We start from the raw sequence: 23,469 nt of genomic DNA on the forward strand, positions 1-23,469 counted from the left end.
TCCTTTTGCCGTAATAATTAGATCTGGACTAATACTGATTCCTAGATTAGACTAAAGATCTCAATTATACTAACAATAAATTATTGGCTTTCTATATGTTTCCTCTTTTCTCATGAACAACATTTTGAAGGGTAGCACTCTTTAAGCCTACTGGACACTGTCGTAGCAGCACTCAAAGTGCATTCAGAGTTAGAGATGCAGTCCTTGCATGTGGAGAAGAAAGTACAGCAAAAAAAAAAAAAAAAGTAATATGCAGAGAATTCAGCAAGATTTAAAAGTTGTCATGGTAATGTACTCTTAGATGTAAATTAGTCTATGAATTTAGGGAAATGATACTAAGAGCTGCCAACACTTTAAGGGGTTTGTTTGTTTTTCTAAGAAAAATTGCAAGGGTTGCAATTGTATTTTTCTAAAAATACTTGTTTTAAAAAAATACACATTTCTTATTGGCAGAATAGCAGATTATTTGTTGAATATGTAATGTAAGACACTGACATGTTTCTTTGAAAGAATCGGAATTCCTGTAAACGGGCTCTTCCTGCCTCCCCCCTCCTATGGTTTTATATTTATAGCCTGGGCAAACTCGGCATGGGCTTGTTTAGCCTTCCCTGTGAGGGTACCTACCTTCCTACCTGAGGGGGTAGGAAAGGAATGAGAGAGGTTTTTACAAACATTTCTACCGAGTGCAGCAACACCTTTAAAATAAAGGTTATAATTAATTAAGCACTTAAAATTGGGATGAACTTTCATGGGAACAAGTTTTCAGGCATGTGGAATGCATTGCAAATGCTGACTGAAACTACCACACCTTAATAATTAACAGAGAGCTGGACTTTTAAACCAGAGCAGTTTACATTTCTGCAAGCTGCTCCTTGAATGTGTGTCACTTCCATATGCAATGAAGTTTAAGGGTTCCTGTCTAAAGGGGAGACCTTCCTAACTGTGCCAAAGCCCTCGCACATCCTCAGATGGACTCAGAACACGCAGCATGTGACAGCACCGGGGTTGAGCTCAGCATTCCCACTTCACAGGGGTACAAACTGCTGCTCTCAGCATACAGACTGCTCTGAGACCAGCATTTCATAGGGTGCGTGGGAGCATGTCTGGCACTCTGGCTGCCCCCTCACTGATCCCCATGGCTGGACATCCACCTCGCAGCTCCCTCCCTGTCACTCTGAGGAAGCTACAGGGAGAACAACATTAAAGAAGGAACTGAGCTCCCCTGAAAGGCATGTGTGATGTGCCAAGCAGGGAGCAGCAGAAAAGCTGGGTAAGGAGGTTTCTCACCATCCTGGTTTCATATGAGCCGAACAGCTCGAGGGAATACGAGTGACAGCTGAACTGAAGCCATCTGCAGCCATCAGAAGCTGGAACTCTACCCAGGGTCAAAATGTGAGCAAGATCTGCTGCCATGGCATGTCTGTCTGGCTGTGGTATTTGTTTAGTATTTTTGGAAATGCAGCTGAGTGTAGCAGATTATTCAGAGGGGACCAAATCTATTTTTGAAGGGAATACACATTATTTATCCAGGGGTGGGTAGGCGTGTGGAGGCTGAGAGAAAGCAGGGAGATGAAGGGAAATTAGAGCTAGAGGAGAGGCAGGAAGGGGGGACGAATGGAAAATACATACCAAAAGTATGGTAGAAATGGGAATAGACCCATGTTACCATCCAAGCAGATGCAAGGAAATCCTTCCACAGGGAATGCTTTAGGGGAGGGGGTGGCCCACTGCTCACCCTGCCCTGCGGGGAAGCCAGGGTCTGGCCCGTCTGCCACTCTGGGATTGTCAGCCAGGGATATGACTCTTTAATTAAGCCCAGCTAATCCTGAAGCATCGAGGTGTCTGGGGCACTGCTGGGTAGCTGAGGAATTAGGCTCCAAGTAAAGCTGCTCTTGCTGCATGTACACGCTGGGGAGCGGCCACGAACAAATGGTGCAGTAAGGTGTGGGGGAGCTGATGCAGAATTTGAAAGGGGAGACCAACTCTTGTTGACACCCGAGAGACCTGCCACTACTCCCTCATGTGTTGCTGGGAATTTTAGCTCTCTGGTATACAAAGGTTAGTGCTTAGTAGCAAAACTCTCAGAGTGAACAGTTCCCAATGTGGTGAGGCAGCAAGTTCCACAGTTTAATTCTGTACTGTGTTAAAATGTACTTTCTTTTGCTTATTTTAAATTCTGTTACCTGGTAATTGCATTGGGCTCCCCCTTGTAAGAATGAAGGAGAGCTCTGGGAGAAACAGTCATTTCTTATTTACGTTTTCCATATTGTATTTGAGATTTTTGTTCCCAGTTGTACACCTCCAGTTATTATTTCCTCTTCAGACTGAAGAATCCTGGGCTATTTAACCTCACTATTCCATATTACTGGTTATAAAGGGTATGAAGCAGAAGAAAGGAAGAGGCTGGGTTGGTTTGTATCTGCTTCTGTCTTGCTACCTCCCAAAATCTGCTGTATTCAAAATAAGGCAACATCATGGGTGCATCCTGTGATATGAAGATCACAGCTCATGTTTTCTTCTTCAGGGTTTTTTTCCCCTAGTAACACCTAATGTTACACTTGTCTCTCTACCTTTTGCTGAAACAGAATGGTCAGACAGCAACTTGTGCTCTAACTTGCAGGCATAGGGTTATTTTTCCATGTCTGCATTTCATTGGGCTTTCCATCATACCACCATTCATTAGTCTCTGCAGCTCTTTGCATTCAGCTTTGTATTTTACTATCATGAATAATCAAATATCCACAGCCTGCCAAACACCTGCTGCCCGTCACCCTTCCCACCCACCACACTCCCCTTGTCAAGTCAATCATGAACCCACGCAACAGTGCAGTGTTCTTACTTATGTTTTCTCTTAATATTGCAGCAGCTGGTTCCTGCCAACATTTACCCAAGCATCTCATCAGCTGCCTATGCTTTATTATAGCATGTAACTTCTAGCAATTTCTTTTGGAATGGAGTTAAACTTGCTAGCCAGCGGTTAGTAGGATTATTTCTGAAGCTCTTTTGAAAGCTTGTGGTCGCAGTCTTTCCCCTAGTTCCAACTGTAAGTGACATATAAAACCACAGCCATTTGCCAAGTTGCTTTAGGGCTCTTGGTCCACACCAGCTGGGCCTGATAGTAATGGATAATCAGCTCTTTTCATTGCTTTACAGTTCATGCTTCAACACTGGCACCTCCTTGAACACTTTTCCCTCTACCAAGTTTCCAGGAAGTCTATTTTTAATCAATGTCCTCTCTGTCTTCAACTCCTTTGCAAATAGCAACAAACAGTAGGACAGCAGTGTCTGCCAAAGCGCTGGTGGTGCTTTCTCTCTAGCAAACCTTGTGTGTAAGCAGAAGTGCTGCAAGGAAGCTAACGAAAGCCATCCTGTGTTCATGCACAGTCTTTTTCATGAAGTCATCTGTGAACTCCAGTGGGTGCAGTGGCTGTTCTCAAAAGTTTTGTATTCCACTTCACCCTGTGCAGGATACAATTTAACACTTATTTTCACTTTTCTTTCATAAACATCTCATATTTCCATCCCAAACCCCACATTATTACCAACAATCCAATCCAACGTTGTTCTTGGAACACTTCTGCAGCCTGCCGTGCACAGTGCCTGCTGCGCAGTAACCCCAGCAGTTCCCAGCCAGGGAGCAGGGCAGCATGGATGGGTACAACCAGCTCCTCTGCTCTCCCTGTGCTGCACCCCAGGTAAGGCTCCAGGTGCGTTTACAGAACTCCTTGGAGAAATTATCTGCTCTGGAGCCAAGGGCACACACACCTCCCCCACTGCCACGGCGCAGAGCACCACAGAGACAGAACCTGGGACATGCTTTAACAGCCGCTGAGGTGCTCTGGAGAGCCACAGAGACTCAGTGAGGGAATTCCTCAGGGCTGTTGCCAGCTGCCAGAGAGGTCACTGAAGGCAGAGTCACAACCCGCCTCCAACAGTTACTGCATTTCCAGAGATGAAAGGAGTCAGCATGAAGCCTGCTAAAGGAGTATGTGTCGCTCTTGAGCTCAGCGTCTTGAAGAGTTTGTTTTGGCAAGCTGTGTTCAAAGCTGGGTTGTGAATGTTCTTGGGCCTCCTAGTTCTCTCCTTGTGAGAATAAAAAGAGCAAAAGATTTGTAATCGTCCTTTCCTTTGCTTGCAGTTTGGTACTTACCATAATGGTCATTCCAAACCATTGAGAGCAAGGGAGTGTGGATTTCATGCCTGTCACAGCACCCCAAACAGCCAGAGTAAGTCATCTGTTCCTGGGTGTCATGGCTGGGTACACTTCTGGGTAAACCTCTTTTTATTTTCTACTACTACTCTGTGCTGCTCTGCAGGCCAATCAGTGCTGCTGCTCACTGTGATGTGAAATTCAGGATTGACAACTTAGGTCTGCAGAACTGGCACTGGAAAGCTGGGCTGCAAACCAAATACCATGGAGCAGCCTGGACCTCAGACTGACAGAAGCAAACTTAAGCATCCTGAAGCAGTATCCATTTTAAGAGTCTTTCCAGTAGATCGGGGTGGTTGCTTTTTTCCCCTCAGAACAAGTAGAGAAGTTCCTTCCAAGTGCTGAAGAACAACTCTTGGGTACTTCTGTCCAACAAGGACTTTTCTCTTGTAAAAATCTTATTTCAGTGGTGATAGAGAAAAGAGATGGGGAAAGAAGTAGAGAGGGTGATGTAAAGAAATTTCTTAGCCCTGTACTGCAATTTTCAACTGCATTCCGTGGAGGAGACCAAAGCAGCCTCCGAGGGAAGCACCTGGCAGCCTAGTGCCACTCTGGTGCCAGAACATGCAGGTGTTATGCCCTGTACCACCAGACAGAGCAGAATGCCAACCGCAACTGTGACTTGATACATTCTTAGTGTTGCAATCAAGTTGCTTATGGGGCACTAGTGTACGTTATCTTTTTGTGGCAACTTTGTACACAACGTGTCTTGCAATATGCTGGGAGATAGCAACCTAATCCTCGTTGGCATGCGATATTGCTGGAGTCTCATTCAGGAAGTGAGATGTACTTGCAAGCTAAGTGCCAATAGGCCATTTAGAGCCCCTCAAAGATCCCAGTGGCCTCTTGTTCTTACAAGAAATACTTGACACTTCAGACCAAGAAGTGTTGTGCAATCACATGCCAGGCCCAGATGTTGATCCAGCTTCTGATATGTCATAACTTGCACAGTGGATCTTCTTCACCCTGTCAGACCTCCGTGTCTCTGGTTTCTTCGCCAGTGAAAGCTTGTTATCTAGGGGTATTCTGTCCTCACACTTGGCCATGGATGGATGACAAGTTTCAGCACCAGCCAACTAACAAGTACTATTTTCTTTCACAAGCCTCCAGAAGTCTTACTCAGTCTCCAGGACATCAACAATTCCACATACTCCTGTAATTATCTGACATTTACTGGTGTTGAGGAAACATCCTCAATTAAGACCGCACCAATCCTGCTTTTCTGGATATCCTTGTCTTCATACATGCCTTAAGTCCTGTTTGAAAGGGAGATGATCTCCACCTAAGAGCACATCTCCTGTTTGGGAAGTCAAGCTGCATACTCAAAGGCGAAGTAGACGGTCACGTACACAGTTAGTGAAACCCTGGCTCGTAGAACTCCATTGGGTCTTGTGGTTGTTTATCGTTTCCTACATCTTTGTGTAATGATTGTTTTGCTAGACCCAGGAGAGAAAGTACATTCCACCGGTGCCACGTGTGTGCCTCTGGCTGAAAGGATGCTAAGCAACGGCTCAGCCATCGTGTGTGTGTTGCATTTGGGTCCAGTAAACCCCACACAGTGGGCTTCCAGTACCAACAACCTGGTGTCCAGCAGAAACAGCCTGAACAGGTAGCCTCCCCCTTGTCATGTTGTACTGTTCCTTTGTGAACAGCTGAGATCCTGGGCCAGAGCCTGAGACAGGCACTTGTAGTGACCTCAGCAAAACTCCTACAAACACACTTCATTTCATCCTAGCCAGCAGAATTCAGCATGTTTGCAGTGATTTTCCTAAGATTAAAAAAAGCTGAAGCTACATTGTATATGTTAATTAAAGAGCACAAACCGGTTCTCCTGAAACCTTCTGAATGCTAATGACAGGCGTTAAATGAAGTTACAGTTGCACTGTATTTCATCTTTGCATAGACCTTTCATACAAAGACCTCATAACACAGCATGACAACACTGGGGTAAGCCAAGTGTTTGCCTTGCTGTGAGGAACGTAAGAATTGATTTGGGTCTCTCAACAGCGTGATTTATTATTTAGTCTTAGACTGGGTGTGTAATAGACTGGCAGATCATTCCAGAGTACTGGTTTGTCCCAGCATTTTAATTCATGTTCTGCAGGCATACCTAAATGACACCCTAAGACCTATGGCACTTGGCTCTGTCTCACATTGGAAACGATACCTGAAGAACCAGTTCAGCCCAGTGCCAAACATGGAAGGAAGAAATTTTATGATTACCTGGGACACAATTGCTACAAATTTGTTCTTGCAAAATCCTGGTAAGAATCTCATTGTTACCTAAGGTACTGCAAACAAAAGAGGTTCTTTTCCAAGACCTAAGTTCCATTTTAAAATTGGATGTAGGATTTGCGTGAATACACTCAGCACGCAAATTCCAATCAGATTTTTCCATTAGGAAGATTAAATTTTCTTTATTAAAAATTTATTGCCAGGTTTTAAAAATAGTCTGGGCAAAGGAAGCTACAAACAGGAATTGCATCACTTCTATTTAATTTACAATGCTCCATTTCTGCTGCTAAAGTGTAATTTCATTATGGCACTCGAACCCAGACAAACACGGAGGCGCTTTTAATTTGGACAGGCCAGCTTAGCCTGAAAATTCCTTGTTGAATGAAGACAAAAATTCAAAATATGACCCAGCAAACCAACACCAGATGTTACACAGCAGTTTATATAACATGTTGCTAAACCGCTGCTTGAGGCTCTGTAACCCGAGTATCTTGTATTTTGAACCCAAATTCACGCCCGAGTAACGCTGTGACGCAAAGGGATCTTGCTGCAAGTTTTCCCTACGGTCTGTACCAACACTCTATTCAAACAGGAACTGGAAGTTCAACAGCATATATGAAAACAACAGAGACTGGATACTTCCAAACTTTTTGCCCCAGAAATGCTTTCTAGAGCCACCTGTTTGGGACAAGAGGCCAACATCACAACCATGAAACCCTCCCCAAGCATCACAACTTTGTGACTGCTTCCTGAGGCAGTGAGGTGGGTGCTCAGCTCCTGAGTGGTCTCGTTGAAGCCGAAGCAGTGTGTGTGTGTGTGTGTGTCTGCATGCATACACCTACATCCCCATGTATTTTCATCAAGGTTTGCTTTCCACCACGCAGGATGTTGTAGTCCAGAAGGAAACCAAAGCGCAGCAAGGGGACATACCACAACCACGTTCACCAGCCCTTTTCCCCATCAGACTAGTTAAACATGTTTCCTTTGGCCAATTACTGGATGGAGAACAGCAAAATCATTTCTTGTATCTGTGTCTGGTTTTTGTTTCCTTCAAATTGCAACCCATGCAACTCTTCTCAAGGTTTGGTTCCTATTGATTGAACACCAGTGAATTTTGAGGGAGAAAACCATGCAAGTTAAGAGCCTGTTGAAGCAGCTTGGTTTGGGTCTTGAACGGAAGTATTTATCCAGGTGATTAAGATCCATCTCCACAATTAAAGACAAACTCTGGTGTGCACCTTTCACTCGAGCCTCTCTCCTGGCAGACCATCCTCCTCCCAGTGCCTTCACTCCTTATCTTCAGTGGTGAGAATATATTTAATCCCCTTAAGAGGGTTAAATGACCACTAGAAAGTTCAAGGAAAAGAGCAACACACACACACAAACTATTGTTACTCATTCACTTCAACACTGCACCATTGTTACAGAACACAACCACAGGGTCAGATTTACAGGTGGGGAATGAAAATCAAATCATATAATCCACCCCACACTCCAGGTTAACACTCTTCCTCCTCACTTTAAAAGAAATAAATGCAGAGACATAATTATCCTGTTGTAGGACTGGACTAAACCGCAAGTCTAAATACAGTTCCTCTTACTCTTTACTCCAAAGAGAGTCCTCTTTCAACGTCACCTGATCTCACCCTACTCTTAATATCTATCCAACAATGAACCTGCATCTAAAGAACTTCAGATGCCTTAAAGATGAGAGTTTTGAGTCTATGCAGTAGGCATAAAAGGAAATAGGTCCTGTCTGAACAACTCCATTATTCTGTCATCTGGCTTTCCCCACATCTCAAGCATTAATTTGTCCTTTACACCACTGAGCAGGTGAAATGGAAGTTCACCATGTAGTAGCCAAAGCTGGGGGATAGGAGACTTGGAGACGCTGCTGGGAGAACAGGAAGCAAAAGATAAAAGGGAACACACCAGTCTTTCAAATTTAAGGCAGTCTCTAGTGTAGTTCACTTTCTTCCCAACACCCTCTGCATCACCAGAGTGCCTGTTGTACACGCAGGTGTAGCATACCAAGCATGGCAACCTGAGGCTTAACCTGTAGCTGCAAATGAAGTTCCATTTTCACAGTTGGAATAAAGATCCTGGGGCATTAGTAAATCAATCCACCCTTGGGTAAGGGCGTAAGCAGCTGCATTATTTATAACAGTGTCACTTATTTACAGTAAGACTATCCACACCTACCAATCTGTAAATGTCTGAATAAATTAGTCCCTCAGACAGGGGCCTTTACAGTGGATAAAAAAGAAAAAATATGTATGAATGGCTTCTGTCCCACGTAGCTAAATTAACCCAGGAGTGTTGTTTACCCAAAACCAAATTAACACATTGCACAGGGGAGAAGCCGCAGCAAGAATTACATTGACCTGGTTTTTTGAAAACACTTGGCTAGCAGGATTCAGGGCAAAGTCCGATCTCATTATCTTCAAAAACCCAATTAATGAGTCATCCTATAAGGGTCTCATGCAGAAGAATGGCAACTACTAAGTCCCCTCTATCTTTAGAATTCTAATACAGAGTTCAGTTATCCTTGCCATTTAAACATGTACTACATTAATAAAACCAGTAATAAAACCCCAACCAAACCCAAATCACTTTACTGAAAAAGCCATGTGGGCTTGCCTGGGAACAGTCCCAGCTCACAAAGTATGCTCTGACTTCTGCTTACTCCAAGGAACAATTACCTATGGTCAGAAAGGACAAATGAGGGATGACAGAATACTCGCTAGTCCATCTGACATCAAAAACATCGTTACTGTTTGAATACTTGAGCCTGAAAATATAGTAAAAGCAAGAACTCCTCTTAGAGTCTAAACATGTAACACCTAAAAGTGGTTTGAGAACTCCCACTATCTTCCTGTCCAGCCGGAAGCGGCCACGCTGTGACTGCGTGGGTCCCTACAGATCTGCGCTGCCCCAGCTGCACAGCTGGCACAGCCGCTCGGTGCGGGGGGGAGGAAGAAGCTTTTACTCCTTTGTGATGGCTGCCCAGCCTTCCGCTCAGAAACTCATCATCTGACAGCACAACACCAACGGGCCAGCTTGAGAAGTCAGCTCATCCTGAGAAGTCAGCTGCAGTCCGACCAGCTCCTCTGTTAAGCTGCGGCTGCTGCACCAGAGCTATAGGGATCACATCAGATCCCTTTGCTAATACGCAAATCAGGCATCTCAACACAGTCTGGAAGTGAAGCAGCCTATGCAAAAGGCTTTGTGTTCTACAGAAGCTTCACAATTCTCCTGTTAATGTGGAAATGCCAATGGAATCTCAAAGCATCCACACATAATGCTCCCATTACATATCTACTGACTAAGTAACCAGGAAGAAACACTTCTGCTGGACGTTACGGGGTCTGAGAGAACAGTTGCTTCTATACAGCTGTATTTGTCTCCTACAGCACCATGTACTACTGATACACTGCGCCATGTTTCAAGCTCCAGTATCATCCCCTTACAGCACAGAAATAAAGCTGCACTGTGCTGGTGCTTGTTCAAGTGGCAACAGGGGTGACACATCACATTCAACTGCTTCACAGCTCATTAATTGTTGCATATTGTACCCGCATCTAGCCATCGCGTATTGCACCTGTATCTAGCCATATCAATTAAGAAAAAATCCATGGGGAAAATGTCCACCCTGAAATGAAAGTACTGTTCATGTTAGTAGGATCACAGCAATACTTACAGCAGTTTTCTTTTTTCACTGAAGAGGCGGCCAGTGACGCGCCCTGACGTGAGCAGTATCACCACAAGAACTGCCCTAGGCTTTAGCGTGCCTTCCTTAGAGCTGTGACAGCCCCTTTGGTTGAACCATGGATAGCAGCTTGCTGGAGAGCTCCAGAACGCACCGAGACACAGAGGTACCTTCAAGCCACAGCTGGTTTGGGTGGCTGCAGCCTCAGGTCCAGGATTTTGCTGTCCCAACACGCCAGTGAGAGCCGAGCGCTGCCTTCGGGATGCGCCTCTCATTTCTTTCCTCTTTCTCCCCATTTAGGATTTACCTGACACTGCCTGCCTTCTGCAGTCACTCCAGGCAGTGTTTTATTACATGTTAAAAGACAAGATATGTATTGAAAGTAGCAATTTTATTTGAGTTAAAATTATTTACAAAAACCCAAAGACATACTTCATGAAACTGGTACAAACTATTTTTCCTGCCGTTGGCTTTTGCTCCAAAGATCACAGCTGAGAAATACTGTATAAAATAAAAATAGGATTGGATTCAGAAAAGTACTCTACTGTTCTAATTTCCAATTGAGAGTATTTACACAAATATTTACAATGGAAAAAAAGTTACTTTAAAACTTTAATTTGCAAGTTGGCCTCAAGTACCCTTTAATGCAGAGTTATTTGAGGGTCTAACACACAAAAATGCACTGCAGTTCACAGGGTATTTCTCCCCCCACCCTCAAAAAAAAATAATTTCTGCATTTGTCAGTGCTTGACAATTAGTTACATTTAAAAAAACCTGTTAAACACTGAGGTAAATCAACTCCCAAAAAATTACCAGTGTAACAAAGAAAGGTAGTTGTCCCTGCTTTCCCCCCACATCATCACTTCTGTATTTTACCTGTCATCTCTTCACAGAAGCCCGTACCATCAATTTGAAATCCCACTGTCAGTGGAAGTCTCTAAAAGCAGAAGACTAGAGGGACAAAATATTCAGTAATTCCCTTCTGATGCAGACCATTCACAGCCAGCTGCTCTCTCGCTCAATCCTGAGGGCTTTTTTTTTTATTATTCCCTTTTCCGACCAAGGGGAATTACAACCTCAAAAACTTTTCTGAGTTACACTGATACACTAAATTTTAGAAGGTGATGAGAGAAAACGCAAGAGTATGACCAACATAGGATTTTTGCCGCTAATCAGTTACTTCCTTACAGAATTCCCAACAATCTGCATTATCAAAAATAGGAAGACATAGAAGGCAGCCACTGTATGTAAAAAATTTACAGCTGGCACTGATACAAAAGCACGAGTTCTTAACTTTATACACGGAGATAACACAAGATCTAAAAGCAGGTTAGATTTCCTGTTATTTCCTCATCATTATACATAGAACTAATATTTTTATGGCTTCAAGTTTTACAAATTGAATGGAATAACATGACGTAACTACCTATACAGGTGTTTAAAAATGTCAATGAAGCGGGTATTTAAAAATGTCGATGGCGCAGATCTCCCAACAGTCTGCAAATATTCAAGACCAGCTTAATAAAAATAATTACCAATTCTGTTGGTCTGAATAATGAGTGCAAGAAAAGAATTGCTAAAAAATGTTACGTGTTTTCAGGGATTCTTTGTTCCACATAAGTCTCCAAACACAATGCTTAGCTGTGAACTAGACCTCAGACTGAACAAAATCTTAGCTATATCAGCAATTTAAGGCTTTGCATTGTATGCATTTAAACTCTGTCATACTACAGAAGAATGAAATAGAAAGATTATGTCAGCTGGAAACATTAATCCCCATTGGTGTTTTAGCTTCTTTAAAATTCTTCCACCTATGACATCCAAATTCTTTGTATCGAGCATTGTAAAATACATCGAGTGCTTCCTTGAGACGAATTAAAACAGGGTTCCAAAGTTTTTGCTTACGAAGTGTAAACTACCCTGGGATCAAGAATCTTTTTTGTTTTTCTTCTTTTTTTTTTAAAGAGGGCACAATTATTATTTTTTTTTTTCTAGTTAATATTTCTTGTGTGGATAACATACCCTCAAATGGCTTTGTGTGTTTATGGGTTTGCATGCTTCTTAGAACTACAAAGTGTTATGGTCTATCAGTTTACAGTACATGGGCCATGACAGTTTTAGAACTGAGAAATAGTTCAACAACCTAATTTCAATCAAAACAGTATAAAAAATAAACTATCCAATCCTCACCTCTTTGGATTCCAACAAATTTTAAATATAGACAGTAGTTAAAATCACAAAAGTATTTAAAAATTTATATTTTATGATTTTGGAATAATCTAGTAATAAAAAAGCGAGAGCAAATTAAACTCAAATAGGAGCGGTGCTGCTGTCCAGAACGTCTTTATTAGAACATTTGTTTGATACCTCAGTAGCTAAGCTGCCTTTGCACCTGGCTGGCATGAAACAGTGGCTCAACAGTAAACAGCAGTTGCACTATCAGCAGCAAGTTCTTCCCCTTGAAACTTGTCACAAACAAAGCAAGAAAAAAAGATAGGGAGGGTAAACCCTGCCAAAAATATTTAAATACTGCACTGCATCATAAACAGCATGGTTTCTTTATTTATTTTCCTCAGAACCTTTTTCCCCTCATTTTTGATAGTTGCAGATTGATGTAGTAACTGTCTTTTAGAAAATGCTGAACGCATGGTTAAGAGACCAGGTAGCCTTAAAAATCCGAACACGAATGACACAGATGAATGCTCTCGGCATATCCTTCAAGGACTTCTTTCATGACTTCTTCTTTTGTCTAAGGGTAGCTCCAGCATTAGAGTGCCTGCCGCGGAAGTTAAGTATCTAGCAGTGTTCCAAGTATTCAATCACCCTAGAGATAGATTTCTGGCCTGTTGTTCCAACAGCACACTGGAAAACATAACAGAGAACAGAAGTAACAAACAAGCACTTGTAATACCTCTCCAAAAGGTCTGAGAGCTACGCTCATTTCAGAATCCTAGTGATTAGCATTACGTATCAGTAAAAGCAGCTCGGCTCAGGCAGAGGATTCACAAACCCCTTCTGACCAGTCAGAATCAAGTGGAATGGAAGCAGCTGCATTCCGTTTACTACCACACTAATGACAGACAGGATGGGGCTTCAGCATTTAAAACCAGAAACTCATCCTGTGCTTTTCAAAAGACACAACTGGAAAATGTTAAATGCTGCTAAAAAGGCATGGACTATTAACAGAAAACACAATTACACAAATGTCTATGCAGAGCAATTTAAAATATGTATTACTTACAGTAAGATTCATAAAACTGAGAAATTTTTTGAGCATTTCAGTCATTATGGAGAAGTCTCCTTCAGGTAAGTACTCCCTCACAGTAGTCACATTGATCTGGGAAACAAAACAGTCCATTTTAATCTGGGAAATATTTTTCTGACACAGAGCTGTGTTACTCTGCGCCTGAGATGCAGTAAGACAAGTATATTCATAGCATTATTAGATGGCTTTTGCTGTCCTCTCTGATTTAAATTTCCCAAGCAACACTCACACGTTTCTGGTGCTTAGGCTTCTATGAAACAATGTCTAAAAATCTTTCTTGCTATTGAGGTGAGGCTTTTTTCCCCCCTTTTTTTTGTTTTCATTAAAGATCATTACCACTATCAGACCTCCCTGGGACCTACAAGATTATAAAGAACTAAAAGCCCCACCAGACAACCTCCTGACATGGAGGGAATCTTCCTTTGTAAGTGTTAAGGGTTGGGAAATACTGAACATCTTGCCACTATTACTCCAAACACTAAATCTGCATGGAAGCTGGTCAACCAAAGGTACAGGACAGCACAGCAAAGGCCATTTCTGCCACCACGTCAAGTTTAGACAAGCCTGAAGGCAGATCTGAACCTGGTTTTCATTTGATTGTGTATTTGACAGGACAGTTCATGAAGTTCTTGGCCACATTTTTAAGATTTAACTTCAGCTTTCTACCATGCATCTCCAGTCTGAGGCAATCATCTTCAATTAATATGGACATACTCAATTTCTCATGCTTCCAATGGGGGAAATAAAGCAGACCGTTTAAAAAACCAACAGGCAAGCCTGATGTTAAAGTACCAAAAAATAAAGCAAGCTTTTATAATTATACAACAGGTGAGCCAATCCTCCTTTGCCTTTTCCAAGTAAGTTATTACTGGGCTGAGACTAGCAGCAAAACGAGGAGTGAGGAGGAAGAGGTTCAATATTCAATTCCAACCGCTTATGGTAATTTCTGTTTGGGATGGAATGCCTCCAGCAACTTTCCACACAACTACGTACATCATCCCAGCTTCACCAACGTACTGGCTCACACTGAACCCTGATTTAATAAACCCATTTCAATACTGAAAATTTTGACTTCACTAAAAACTGCATCAACTTTAGAGAGTTATTGATGTATTCCCTTACTGGACTCTCTTGGCAGAGACAGCCTAGAAGCAGTGCCGTGTACGAGGCCACAATGCAGTCTTCCATGTGCTTCCCAGCATGCTGAAGAGCTGTAAAGAGAGACAACCGGGTGTATTGTGTTGTTTAAGCAGCTGGTATCTTTTACTGCTTCAAATACAATCGTGGATTATCACTTTTCAGAGTTCTATTTTTCCCCTCAAACAAAATGAGCTTTCGATTGAGACTTCCGAGGCAAGCAGCAGACAAACTCTGTACTTACCAACTCAGCCACACATTCTTCAGCAGAGAAACGGTGCTGACTCACTTCATTTCATTACATAGTCTAGTATTTTACTAATTGCCATTTTAATGTGCAAACTGTATGCTTAATGCACCAAAATCCAAGTATGCTTCATGTGATACCCTAAGCCAGCAAGACTCTCCCCAGCAGGAGTTTACTGCATTATGGACAACAGATACAGCACACTGCTAATGATGCAGCTTTTTTTGGCAAACCACAAGTAGCTGCAGATACTAGATGACAGTGCTACAAAAAGGAGGAAGGATATAGAGCAAGGTTGGAGAAAGTAATATACCACACCTCCTATTAGGAGATTACAACACTATTAGAAGCAATACACTGCACCTACTATCAAACAGGAAAGGCTAATGTTTCTGACCTGACAGTATGTAACTCAGCTCAGAGATACCCAAATTCCTGGAAGAAACTTCCAAAGACCCTGCACATCAAGGCACTGCACAGGTACCGGAGATATCACCGATGGAGTAGGAAGGAGTTGGGCACAAAGCAGATGGGGACAGAAGAAGCATACGTGCAACAGGGAGGGGAAGGAAGAAAAACCCCTAAAAATGTCATGAAGGAAGAACAGGTCATGACATTGTAGAAAAACAAAATTAAGGCAGGTGACTCTCAAGGACTGTTTCAGTAAAGCAAGACGAAGGCCTAAGAGCCAGTCCTTCCAGTCTATTTCTTACACAGAAGGTCCCAGAAGAGGTTTGGGGGTTTTTGTTTCTTTATTTGAATAAAGGAACTGAGAGAAGGTACTAGTAAGAAAATAAGCAGCATAACTTCTTCCACTTCTCATGTGCCAGCTCTTAACTGCTCCTACTTACGATCTGTAACAGTTTTACCCAGGGGATAGGCTGAGGAAATCTCGGCCCAAGAGACTGAACGTAGCTAAGCAGCAGAGGACAAGGTGGCAATTTATGCGGTCACAGAGCTCTTTGCCTTTCCTGCACTCATCACAACCAGACAACGTACCTTTATTAAGATCGAGTTCTTCATCATCTTCTTCCTTCTTATCTTTCTCTTCAGTACTGTCTGACTTCTCTGTGGAGACCCACTGTATCTCCCCACTCGTCTCTTGCCATTCCCCACTCTTATCATGTTGAGCAGTAGGAGCTTCTTTAATCAGTTCGTCCGTCTGGCTCTCGGCCAGCTGCGCTGCTCGCTCGCGCTCGAGAAACAGCTAATGGGGGAAATTTCAGCAGAACTTCTATTATAAATTAAACCCCAAACACATTGAATTCATACTTGAAAGTTTATTTCCCCGTCACAATTCATCCCTTAACACAATAAGTCTTCAATACTTCTCTCAACAACAGCCTTTTCTTCTTCAAAGGAAAATAGAATTTACCCCAATAGCAGCACTGTGCTCTACAGAAAAGGCTTCCCTCTCTCCCTTCCTCCCTCCCCAGCACTGAGCCAGTTGCCAGGCTCCTCTCGGGCATCGTAAATGTTTAATCAGCATCTCTCAGACACAGCCTGAAGACTCCAAGTCGTTGTATTTTCCTGTCCATTTTTATTCTCTCTCTACCACCCCTCATATTCTTGCCATACTATCCCCTCCCTCCTTGTGTTCTTAGCCGTCCCCTGGTATGTAAAAGGCAAAAACTCAAGAGAGCAATTTAAAGTGACTTAGGAAGGATGCGAGTGAACCAGCAATCTTATATTGTGCATTATCTTGTGAATTATTTCCCAAACCATACAACCACCACTTTTAAATACTGCTTTGCAGAGCTCTACATTCAAATATTTAACACTATTTTTATTGCTGATTTTTTTGTCTGCCATTGGACACACAGTTAAACAGAAGAACTGCTAAAAGTGTCCATAAAATTATCTTAATTGAACTAAAGAAGTCGTACTTTACAACCCTGTCAGTTCTTTTATTTCAGTTTGCAGTGTGGAATTCGCTCACCAAAATTACTGGTGGATTTCTTTAAGTCAGTCAACAAAACATTTCAGAAGGCTATTTCACACCCATATTGATTACACCCATATTTTAGTGCTCTTATAAACCGCTCTCTTATTTTTTTTAAATCTCAGTGTCCCATAAAGACAGTACTTAAAATAAAACACATGGAAGCAATGTAAGACAAAAGTAGCTTACAGCTTCTACAGCTTTAAGATGAAACTAGAAGTAAACCATTTAGGAACAAGAAAACTAGAAACAAAACACACAGGAACAAGAAAGCTTTACGGAGCATGAAAGCAGCTTCTGGCTGGCTGCAATAATGATACCACTGTCTTTAATGAGAAAAGTTGTTTCTGTAATGGCCAGTACTGAAAAAGCCACGGCTGTGAGCAGCACCCTCTTCCCCCACTACGCTCCAATACTCAAAATGCTAAACAGAAAAAATAAAGTTAGTGAATTCCCCTTAACAGTCTGATAATGAGAAACAGTATCTATTACAGGAAAAACACATTTCTTACCTGCACTAAAGCCTGAACAGCATCAATCTGTCCAGTTATCTTTAGGCTATCATCTCCTTCTCCCGTACAGAATGAGTCAAAAGAACACGATGTTTCCATATTGACAAGACAGTGCCTGTTCCGAGCACTATATTCTACTAGATTGATCAACAGACCCAATCCCTGCAAGAATTGGAGAGTCAAAGAGGATTACACACATTAAAAAAAGATGATTCAGAAAAAATAGCTGTCCAGATAGTCTTATCTGAGGCTACAGAACTTACTAACACACCTCGATCAAACAGTCTGATAGGCAGAGGGATGAGGTTTTAAACAAATGAGGCAAAACAGATCCCACATACTAGGCTGGAAAAACAGAACAGCAGGAATCTATGTCTTTCCAATTCTGAACAGGGAAATTTTTTAGAAGATGAGACTTCATTTACTGATTAGGAATTCAGGTGCCCAACCTTCAGCCTACATTCTTAAGAGAGCCTTTGCACACACACGGATTCACTGTTGCTATTTAGGCCACAGGGCCTTTACATAAACTGAGGTCAATGTGACAAAGCCTTTCTCCAACAGCAGCATTCACCATATTTCTCAAGCTGAAAAGCCATTTGAAAACTAGGCTAATTCACACTTCTTGAGCTAAATTTCTACATTCACCTAGCAGTGTACTTTTTCCCCACCAAACACAGGGAAAATGGTTAGAAATCACCTCGCAAAAACCTCCAAGTACATCAGAGTGTGTGTGTATATATATAGTCAATGAAAACTGCAGACTCTGTTCTTTAATTTGGAGCCAGAGTAGACAAATGCACAAGGGGCAAACCCCATATGTTAATGTAACAATGGCAACAACTTACCAGCACCCGAATATCAAATCTCTGTTCTTGAGGTAGGAACTTTGGAACCTGAAGCACACAATTCATAGCTGTGCCTATCAGACCATCCTGTTCACCTGTTTTTGTACTACCCCATTCTGTAAACAGAAAGAGTTGTGAGGCTTAAATTTGACAATGCTCATTTTTGCAATTATAAGCAGATTGGCTGATTGGTAACCTTTTGTCCCTAAAGACAAACAGGACTCTTGCCCACAGCACACATCTCCATGTTTAGTACTTGCAATTACTCACCCACCTGCAAAGATGAATTACTGATTACCATAAAGCAAGCATTCACCACACACAACTCCTTTATTGCATTGGACATGGAAAGACCATCATCACTAAAAGGGTGCACATTATTGCCTTATTTGATGCTTTAACACAAAATATACAAAACACTTGTTTACCATTATCATTTGTTAGGTTGAGCAAGACACCGATGATGGCCCTCATACAGTCCTCCACGGCTTTCCCCACATGGTTAGTTACATTCTGGTGAGGCAGAGGCTTATTGTCTGGTAAACAGATACTGTCTTCAGCACGATTATATCGCTGGATTAACTCTTCACAATGCTGCAGAGCTCTGCAGAGTGAAGATGCAGAACAACATTAGCTCGACAGTGCACAGGACATTTGATCCTCACACACATCTCAAATACAGAGTTTTCTCAGAATTCTTCTGATGCTGGATGCCCAGTCTGCAGGGAGGGGCAAAAAACTTATCGCCTATAAAACCTTTTGAGCTCAGCTGAAATTGAGAAAACAAGCCCCAGGAAAGCTTTGTGGCATAAAGGTGTCTCAGAGCTTCAGATTTCAAGAGCAAAGTTAGTTTTTCTTTCCAAATTCATCACGTGGTCTTACAAAAGATATTTCCTCCCCTACAAACCCAAGCTCTCCTATCCTCTGACCATCGAGGTACGACATTACTTTGGCAGTGTTATCTAAATGTTCTCTCCTCCTGTCCTCAGAGCTATTTCCATTCTGTGAGAAATAAACAAACAGTACGTGACTTCCTAGCAGTAAAATCTTCATCTCCTAACACTACTGGAGCATGATTCTCCTGCAAGACATGAGTTTGATGTTAAACCAATCAAAGGTTTCAATTACAAACGAAACTAAAAGTAAAATGGGAAATGCATCCTGTAAAAGGAAAATGTACCTTGGTATAAATAGCATATAGTAAACTCTGCAGGGGTTTTTTGTAATTTAAAGAAATACTCAAAATATCTAACCTGCAACCTGCAAAGTCAAGTTTTCATCTTAATTTGTTCTGTTATGAAGAGCAGTACAATAGGGATGCAATCTCCGCCAGTCAACTGAGACCTCACCCAGATTGAGAAATGGGTTAGAAGTGCTTGTATAAGCATTCCTGTCTCTGCCAGGGAGAACAGCTAAGAACAGAATGTCACTATTCTAAATTCTTAGTTACCTAGTCAGTTCTGTTACACTCCATCTCTGTAAGCATAACCAAAATACAACAAACAGATCTAGCTTCCCAACTGCCCTCTCTTCTGTGCTCAAATTAACTTGGGACAGAAGGAGCTGAAGTCAGGCTTTGCAGCTTCTATAGAACCAACAGCAGCTACTTATCAGTAGCACTCGGGTAGTTGCCCCCACCCTCATCTAAATTAACTTCAGCATAACTTAAAAGTACGGATGTCCCCGGCCCAAATCTTCTGGTGTAACAAATTTAATTTTTACCCTATCACATGCAGTGCTCTGCCAAAAAATAATGTCTTTTATTACAACTTACTTAGCTGAGGAGACTATGAGTTGCGAGTCTTTGTATGCTATCAGATAGCTCTGATTTTCTGGGTTATGCACAGTCACCTAAAAAGGGGAGGAGAAAGTAGTATTTAATATGGGACTTCCCACTCCCAAAAGAGCATTCCCTTCCACTACCACCCCACTTTATTCACTTCCACTTTTCTTGGTTATTATCCAGTGCAAACTTTTCCTTATTCTCCAATATTTCCTTGGAGTTCTCACCTTGTCATTAATCACACAAAGTTGCGGTACCAAAGATAAGACAAGTACAGAATGTTCTGCCACTGCAAAGCCCTGAATCGTTATCCTGGGACTAGAGTCCCAAGTGTGTATGTAGATATGTGCATGTAAATACATATAAAAATGTAACACAGAATACAAATATATAGGTAATGTTATTTTTAGGACTTGATACCAACTACATTTCTGAGCTTATTGCGCATCCAATCATATAAATCAGGCTTTTCCTTAATTCCTTTCATTGAAATCCTGAATCAATTTTCAGAAGCAATAAATGTTCTTCTCAAATTTGCAGGATTTGGGATGTCCATTTTTGCCACCTCTCCCAAGTTCCTATGGATCTTACTACATTCTTCTACCATGCACTGGCAGTTCCATCTATCAAATTTTCTTCTCTGACTGTTGAGAAGGCAGGTGAAGAGCTAAGTGCCATTAATTCTCGAGTAGGCACCCCTGAATTAGTACTTCAGCCACTCTTCATCCTTCTCAGTTTTCACCTTACTTGTACTCTACCTCTGAGTCTGTCCTGTTTTAGCAAAGAGAAGTTAACTGCTGCAGTTATTTGCTCCCCGACTTGGGTTTAAGGTGCTCGTTTGGATTCACTGACTTGTACGCTGTCCCCAAACACACTTTCTGATGAGTGGAGATGTGCTGCATCACAACACTCCTCTGCTTGCTCACTGTATCACAATATAAAGAGAGTAATGCTAGCAACAAATAGGAAACTTGGAAAAGCAAGGCACTGCAGAGAAGCATTCGCTCACACTTCTAGCCAAATAGGCTCTACACAAGTACTATGTGTTTTAATTCTGTTTAAAGTTCTGGTCAAAAAATGTTTACAAACACTAAACATGCTCAACTGATTGCAGGACTAGTACAATTTTCAGCACTCAGCCAGCTGATGTTCAAAAGAGCAATTAAAATACCCATGGATTTACTGCGTCTGTATCGATCTGTTATTACCAGCCACCCACTAGAGAACAGCATCCCCAGGCAGCGGCTTTTTTGGGAACTTAAGAAAAAGCATCATGCTGCATACAGTTATTCTTACCAAAAAGAAACTTGCAATGTTCTAAGTATGTAGGGAAGGGTATGAGACTTCACGAACAAACATTCCAGGAATGATGATAACATCAGAAAGTTAGTATCTTCTAGGAAGAAACTAATCAACATTACAGCTTTACAATGTAACTGTATATCCAACTAATGTAACATTTAAAAGGTCTGGCTGAGAAAAAGCAGTTTCCAGAAACCCATCCCATCTGCTCATACTTACGCTCTCCAGGACCCGTAAACATCTTTCTGCACCCCATAATGAAGCCACCAATTTCTCTTCATTTTCATCACTGCTTAGGTGATCCACACATTCTTTAACTAAACAAGACAAAGAAGTTGTTTCCCACTGTCAGTAAGAGGCCTTCAAAAGCCAAGCGTACAAACTACACAGCTACACAGAGAATCACTATCAACTGTTTTACACTTGCCAAAACTGTAATACAAGGAAACAATCACAAAGACATGATCAGGATTGCAAATATTTTCATTTGTCCAAGTAAATACAAAACCCCCACCCTTGTAATTCTGGCTTTACAAGTTTGTGATTGTTGCCACAAATTGCCTATCTGTTTGTTTTATTGTCTATCGACAATGAAGATACTGTAGAGCACATCACCAAGTTCCTTACCAGTAATATGCTGGTTTGTAGAAGAGAAAAAAACCACCTGGTAAAAGCATACACACTCTCCCCACACTTTACAAGTCTGAAACTGTGTGTAAGCTGAATACTTTCATCTGTTCAATCTCTCCCTTGTCCACCCTTCTGCTTTAGATCAGGTTTTCTTCAGCTAAAGAATTAATTTAAGAATTGTCCATTTTCCTGTCTGCATGATGCTGCCCCAAGAAACCCAACCAGGGCATATCTTAAGAGGAGACTCCTCCCCCCCCCCCCCCCCCCCCCCCCCCCCGAAACTTTCTTCTTGCAGGGATGACTTCCTCTGGGATATTTAATTCTAAAATATTGGGGCCAAAAATAATTCTAGGAAAGTGTAAAAGAGATTTTATTCTAGAGTAAGTGTGCTGTATATGTGTGCTCTACAGTGGTATGCAACACAACAATCTGTGTTCTAAACTTAAGGTGTTTGTAATCTCACACATTATATGCAACATTATACACACATTCTGTTTAACCTCATAACTACTTTCAAACCCCCACACAACAGCTTAAAGTCATTAATACTTTCTACTGCCTTTACACCGAACATATTTTATTTTCAACGTTGGGGAGAGAAATACGTAACTGGTTTTTAACCACAGAAAGTGAGTATTAAGAAAAGCAAAGGTCTTAGCAAGAGTCACTAATATTTCACGCTGCCAAAGCAGCATCTCCAATATACCTTTATCTACAATATGATCAAGACCACCCAGAAGTCGCAGCTCTTCTTTAAACCAGTCGCCAGCTCGTTTTGAGGTGAGAGACAGGAGCGTCTCCATTGCCAAATGCCCGGTCTGAAAGAGTGAGGTTGCAGCATTAGTGACATCGCGGTGCGCAGCTGCAGCCAATACATCAAATCACACAGCCACACGTCACACAAGAGCCGCCGCCAAGCACAGTCACAGGTTCTGAGCGCAGGAACCACCAGAGGGAGCAAGAACGGACGGGGAAACAGGCGCATCTTTAAAAAAATGACTTGGCAGCGATAAAAGGTACTTCGCGTTTTCAACCTTTCCCTGGTTTTATTAATAGCTTAGAAAACCTCAGCAGCCTCCTTTCATCTGTTCCTCTGGTTCTCGAAAAAGCCAAGTGAAGGAAGGAAATGGACAAATCAGCCCATCAGGAAGAAAAAACCTGAGAAAAGCCACAGTGAACACTGCTTCTCTGTCTCTGGGAGACATCAGCTCTGCTGCTTGCAGAGCACATTTGATTCACACAGGTTAATTTTAAACTCTTACAAAACAGCATTTAAACTCCACTGTAGAAAATCTTACTATGTTTACCGACTGATTTTTCTAGAACAAAAGAGAAATACATATCAAAACTCAACGTCAGCAAAGATAGTTTACTCCTGTAAATGGAAGTTAAAGAGATTTTAGGTCATTATCTTATGTCCCCAGCCATCAAAACTCATTTATAAAATCAAGACTATAACTTGTTTCTCCAAAGGCCTCTAATAAAAGCAAATGTCTATAGTATATACATATGTATAAATTGATACCTACACAAGAATGATCAGTACAGACTTCTGGAAAATGCATGGGCAGGTCTGGACTACTATAATCTTAATCATCTCATGCATGGCACATAAATGCAGCAATGAAAGGTCAGAGGAAGAGCCCAAG

The 23,469-nt window shown here is 41.8% G+C and overlaps 1 protein-coding gene across 2 annotated transcripts in view; it reads right to left on the bottom strand.

Moving 5' to 3' along the window:
• Positions 1 to 10,528: 10,528 nt before the first annotated feature.
• Positions 10,529 to 23,469, bottom strand: part of WAPL (WAPL cohesin release factor) — a 150,853-nt gene continuing 137,912 nt past the window's right edge. For both annotated transcript variants that reach the window (XM_084264467.1, XM_084264468.1), the window contains exons 10-19: positions 22,527 to 22,638; positions 21,410 to 21,507; positions 19,880 to 19,956; positions 18,534 to 18,709; positions 18,106 to 18,221; positions 17,258 to 17,419; positions 15,803 to 16,010; positions 14,542 to 14,630; positions 13,396 to 13,491; positions 10,529 to 13,016 (exon numbers count right to left, since the gene is read on the bottom strand). In XM_084264467.1, the coding sequence (XP_084120593.1) occupies positions 12,951 to 13,016; positions 13,396 to 13,491; positions 14,542 to 14,630; positions 15,803 to 16,010; positions 17,258 to 17,419; positions 18,106 to 18,221; positions 18,534 to 18,709; positions 19,880 to 19,956; positions 21,410 to 21,507; positions 22,527 to 22,638 (1,200 nt within the window). In that variant the 3' untranslated portion in view covers positions 10,529 to 12,950. The remainder of the gene's footprint in view (positions 13,017 to 13,395; positions 13,492 to 14,541; positions 14,631 to 15,802; positions 16,011 to 17,257; positions 17,420 to 18,105; positions 18,222 to 18,533; positions 18,710 to 19,879; positions 19,957 to 21,409; positions 21,508 to 22,526; positions 22,639 to 23,469) is intronic.

Source organism: Gallinula chloropus, assembly GCF_964237585.1.
Source record: "Gallinula chloropus genome assembly, chromosome: 5".
NCBI lineage: Eukaryota > Metazoa > Chordata > Aves > Gruiformes > Rallidae > Gallinula > Gallinula chloropus.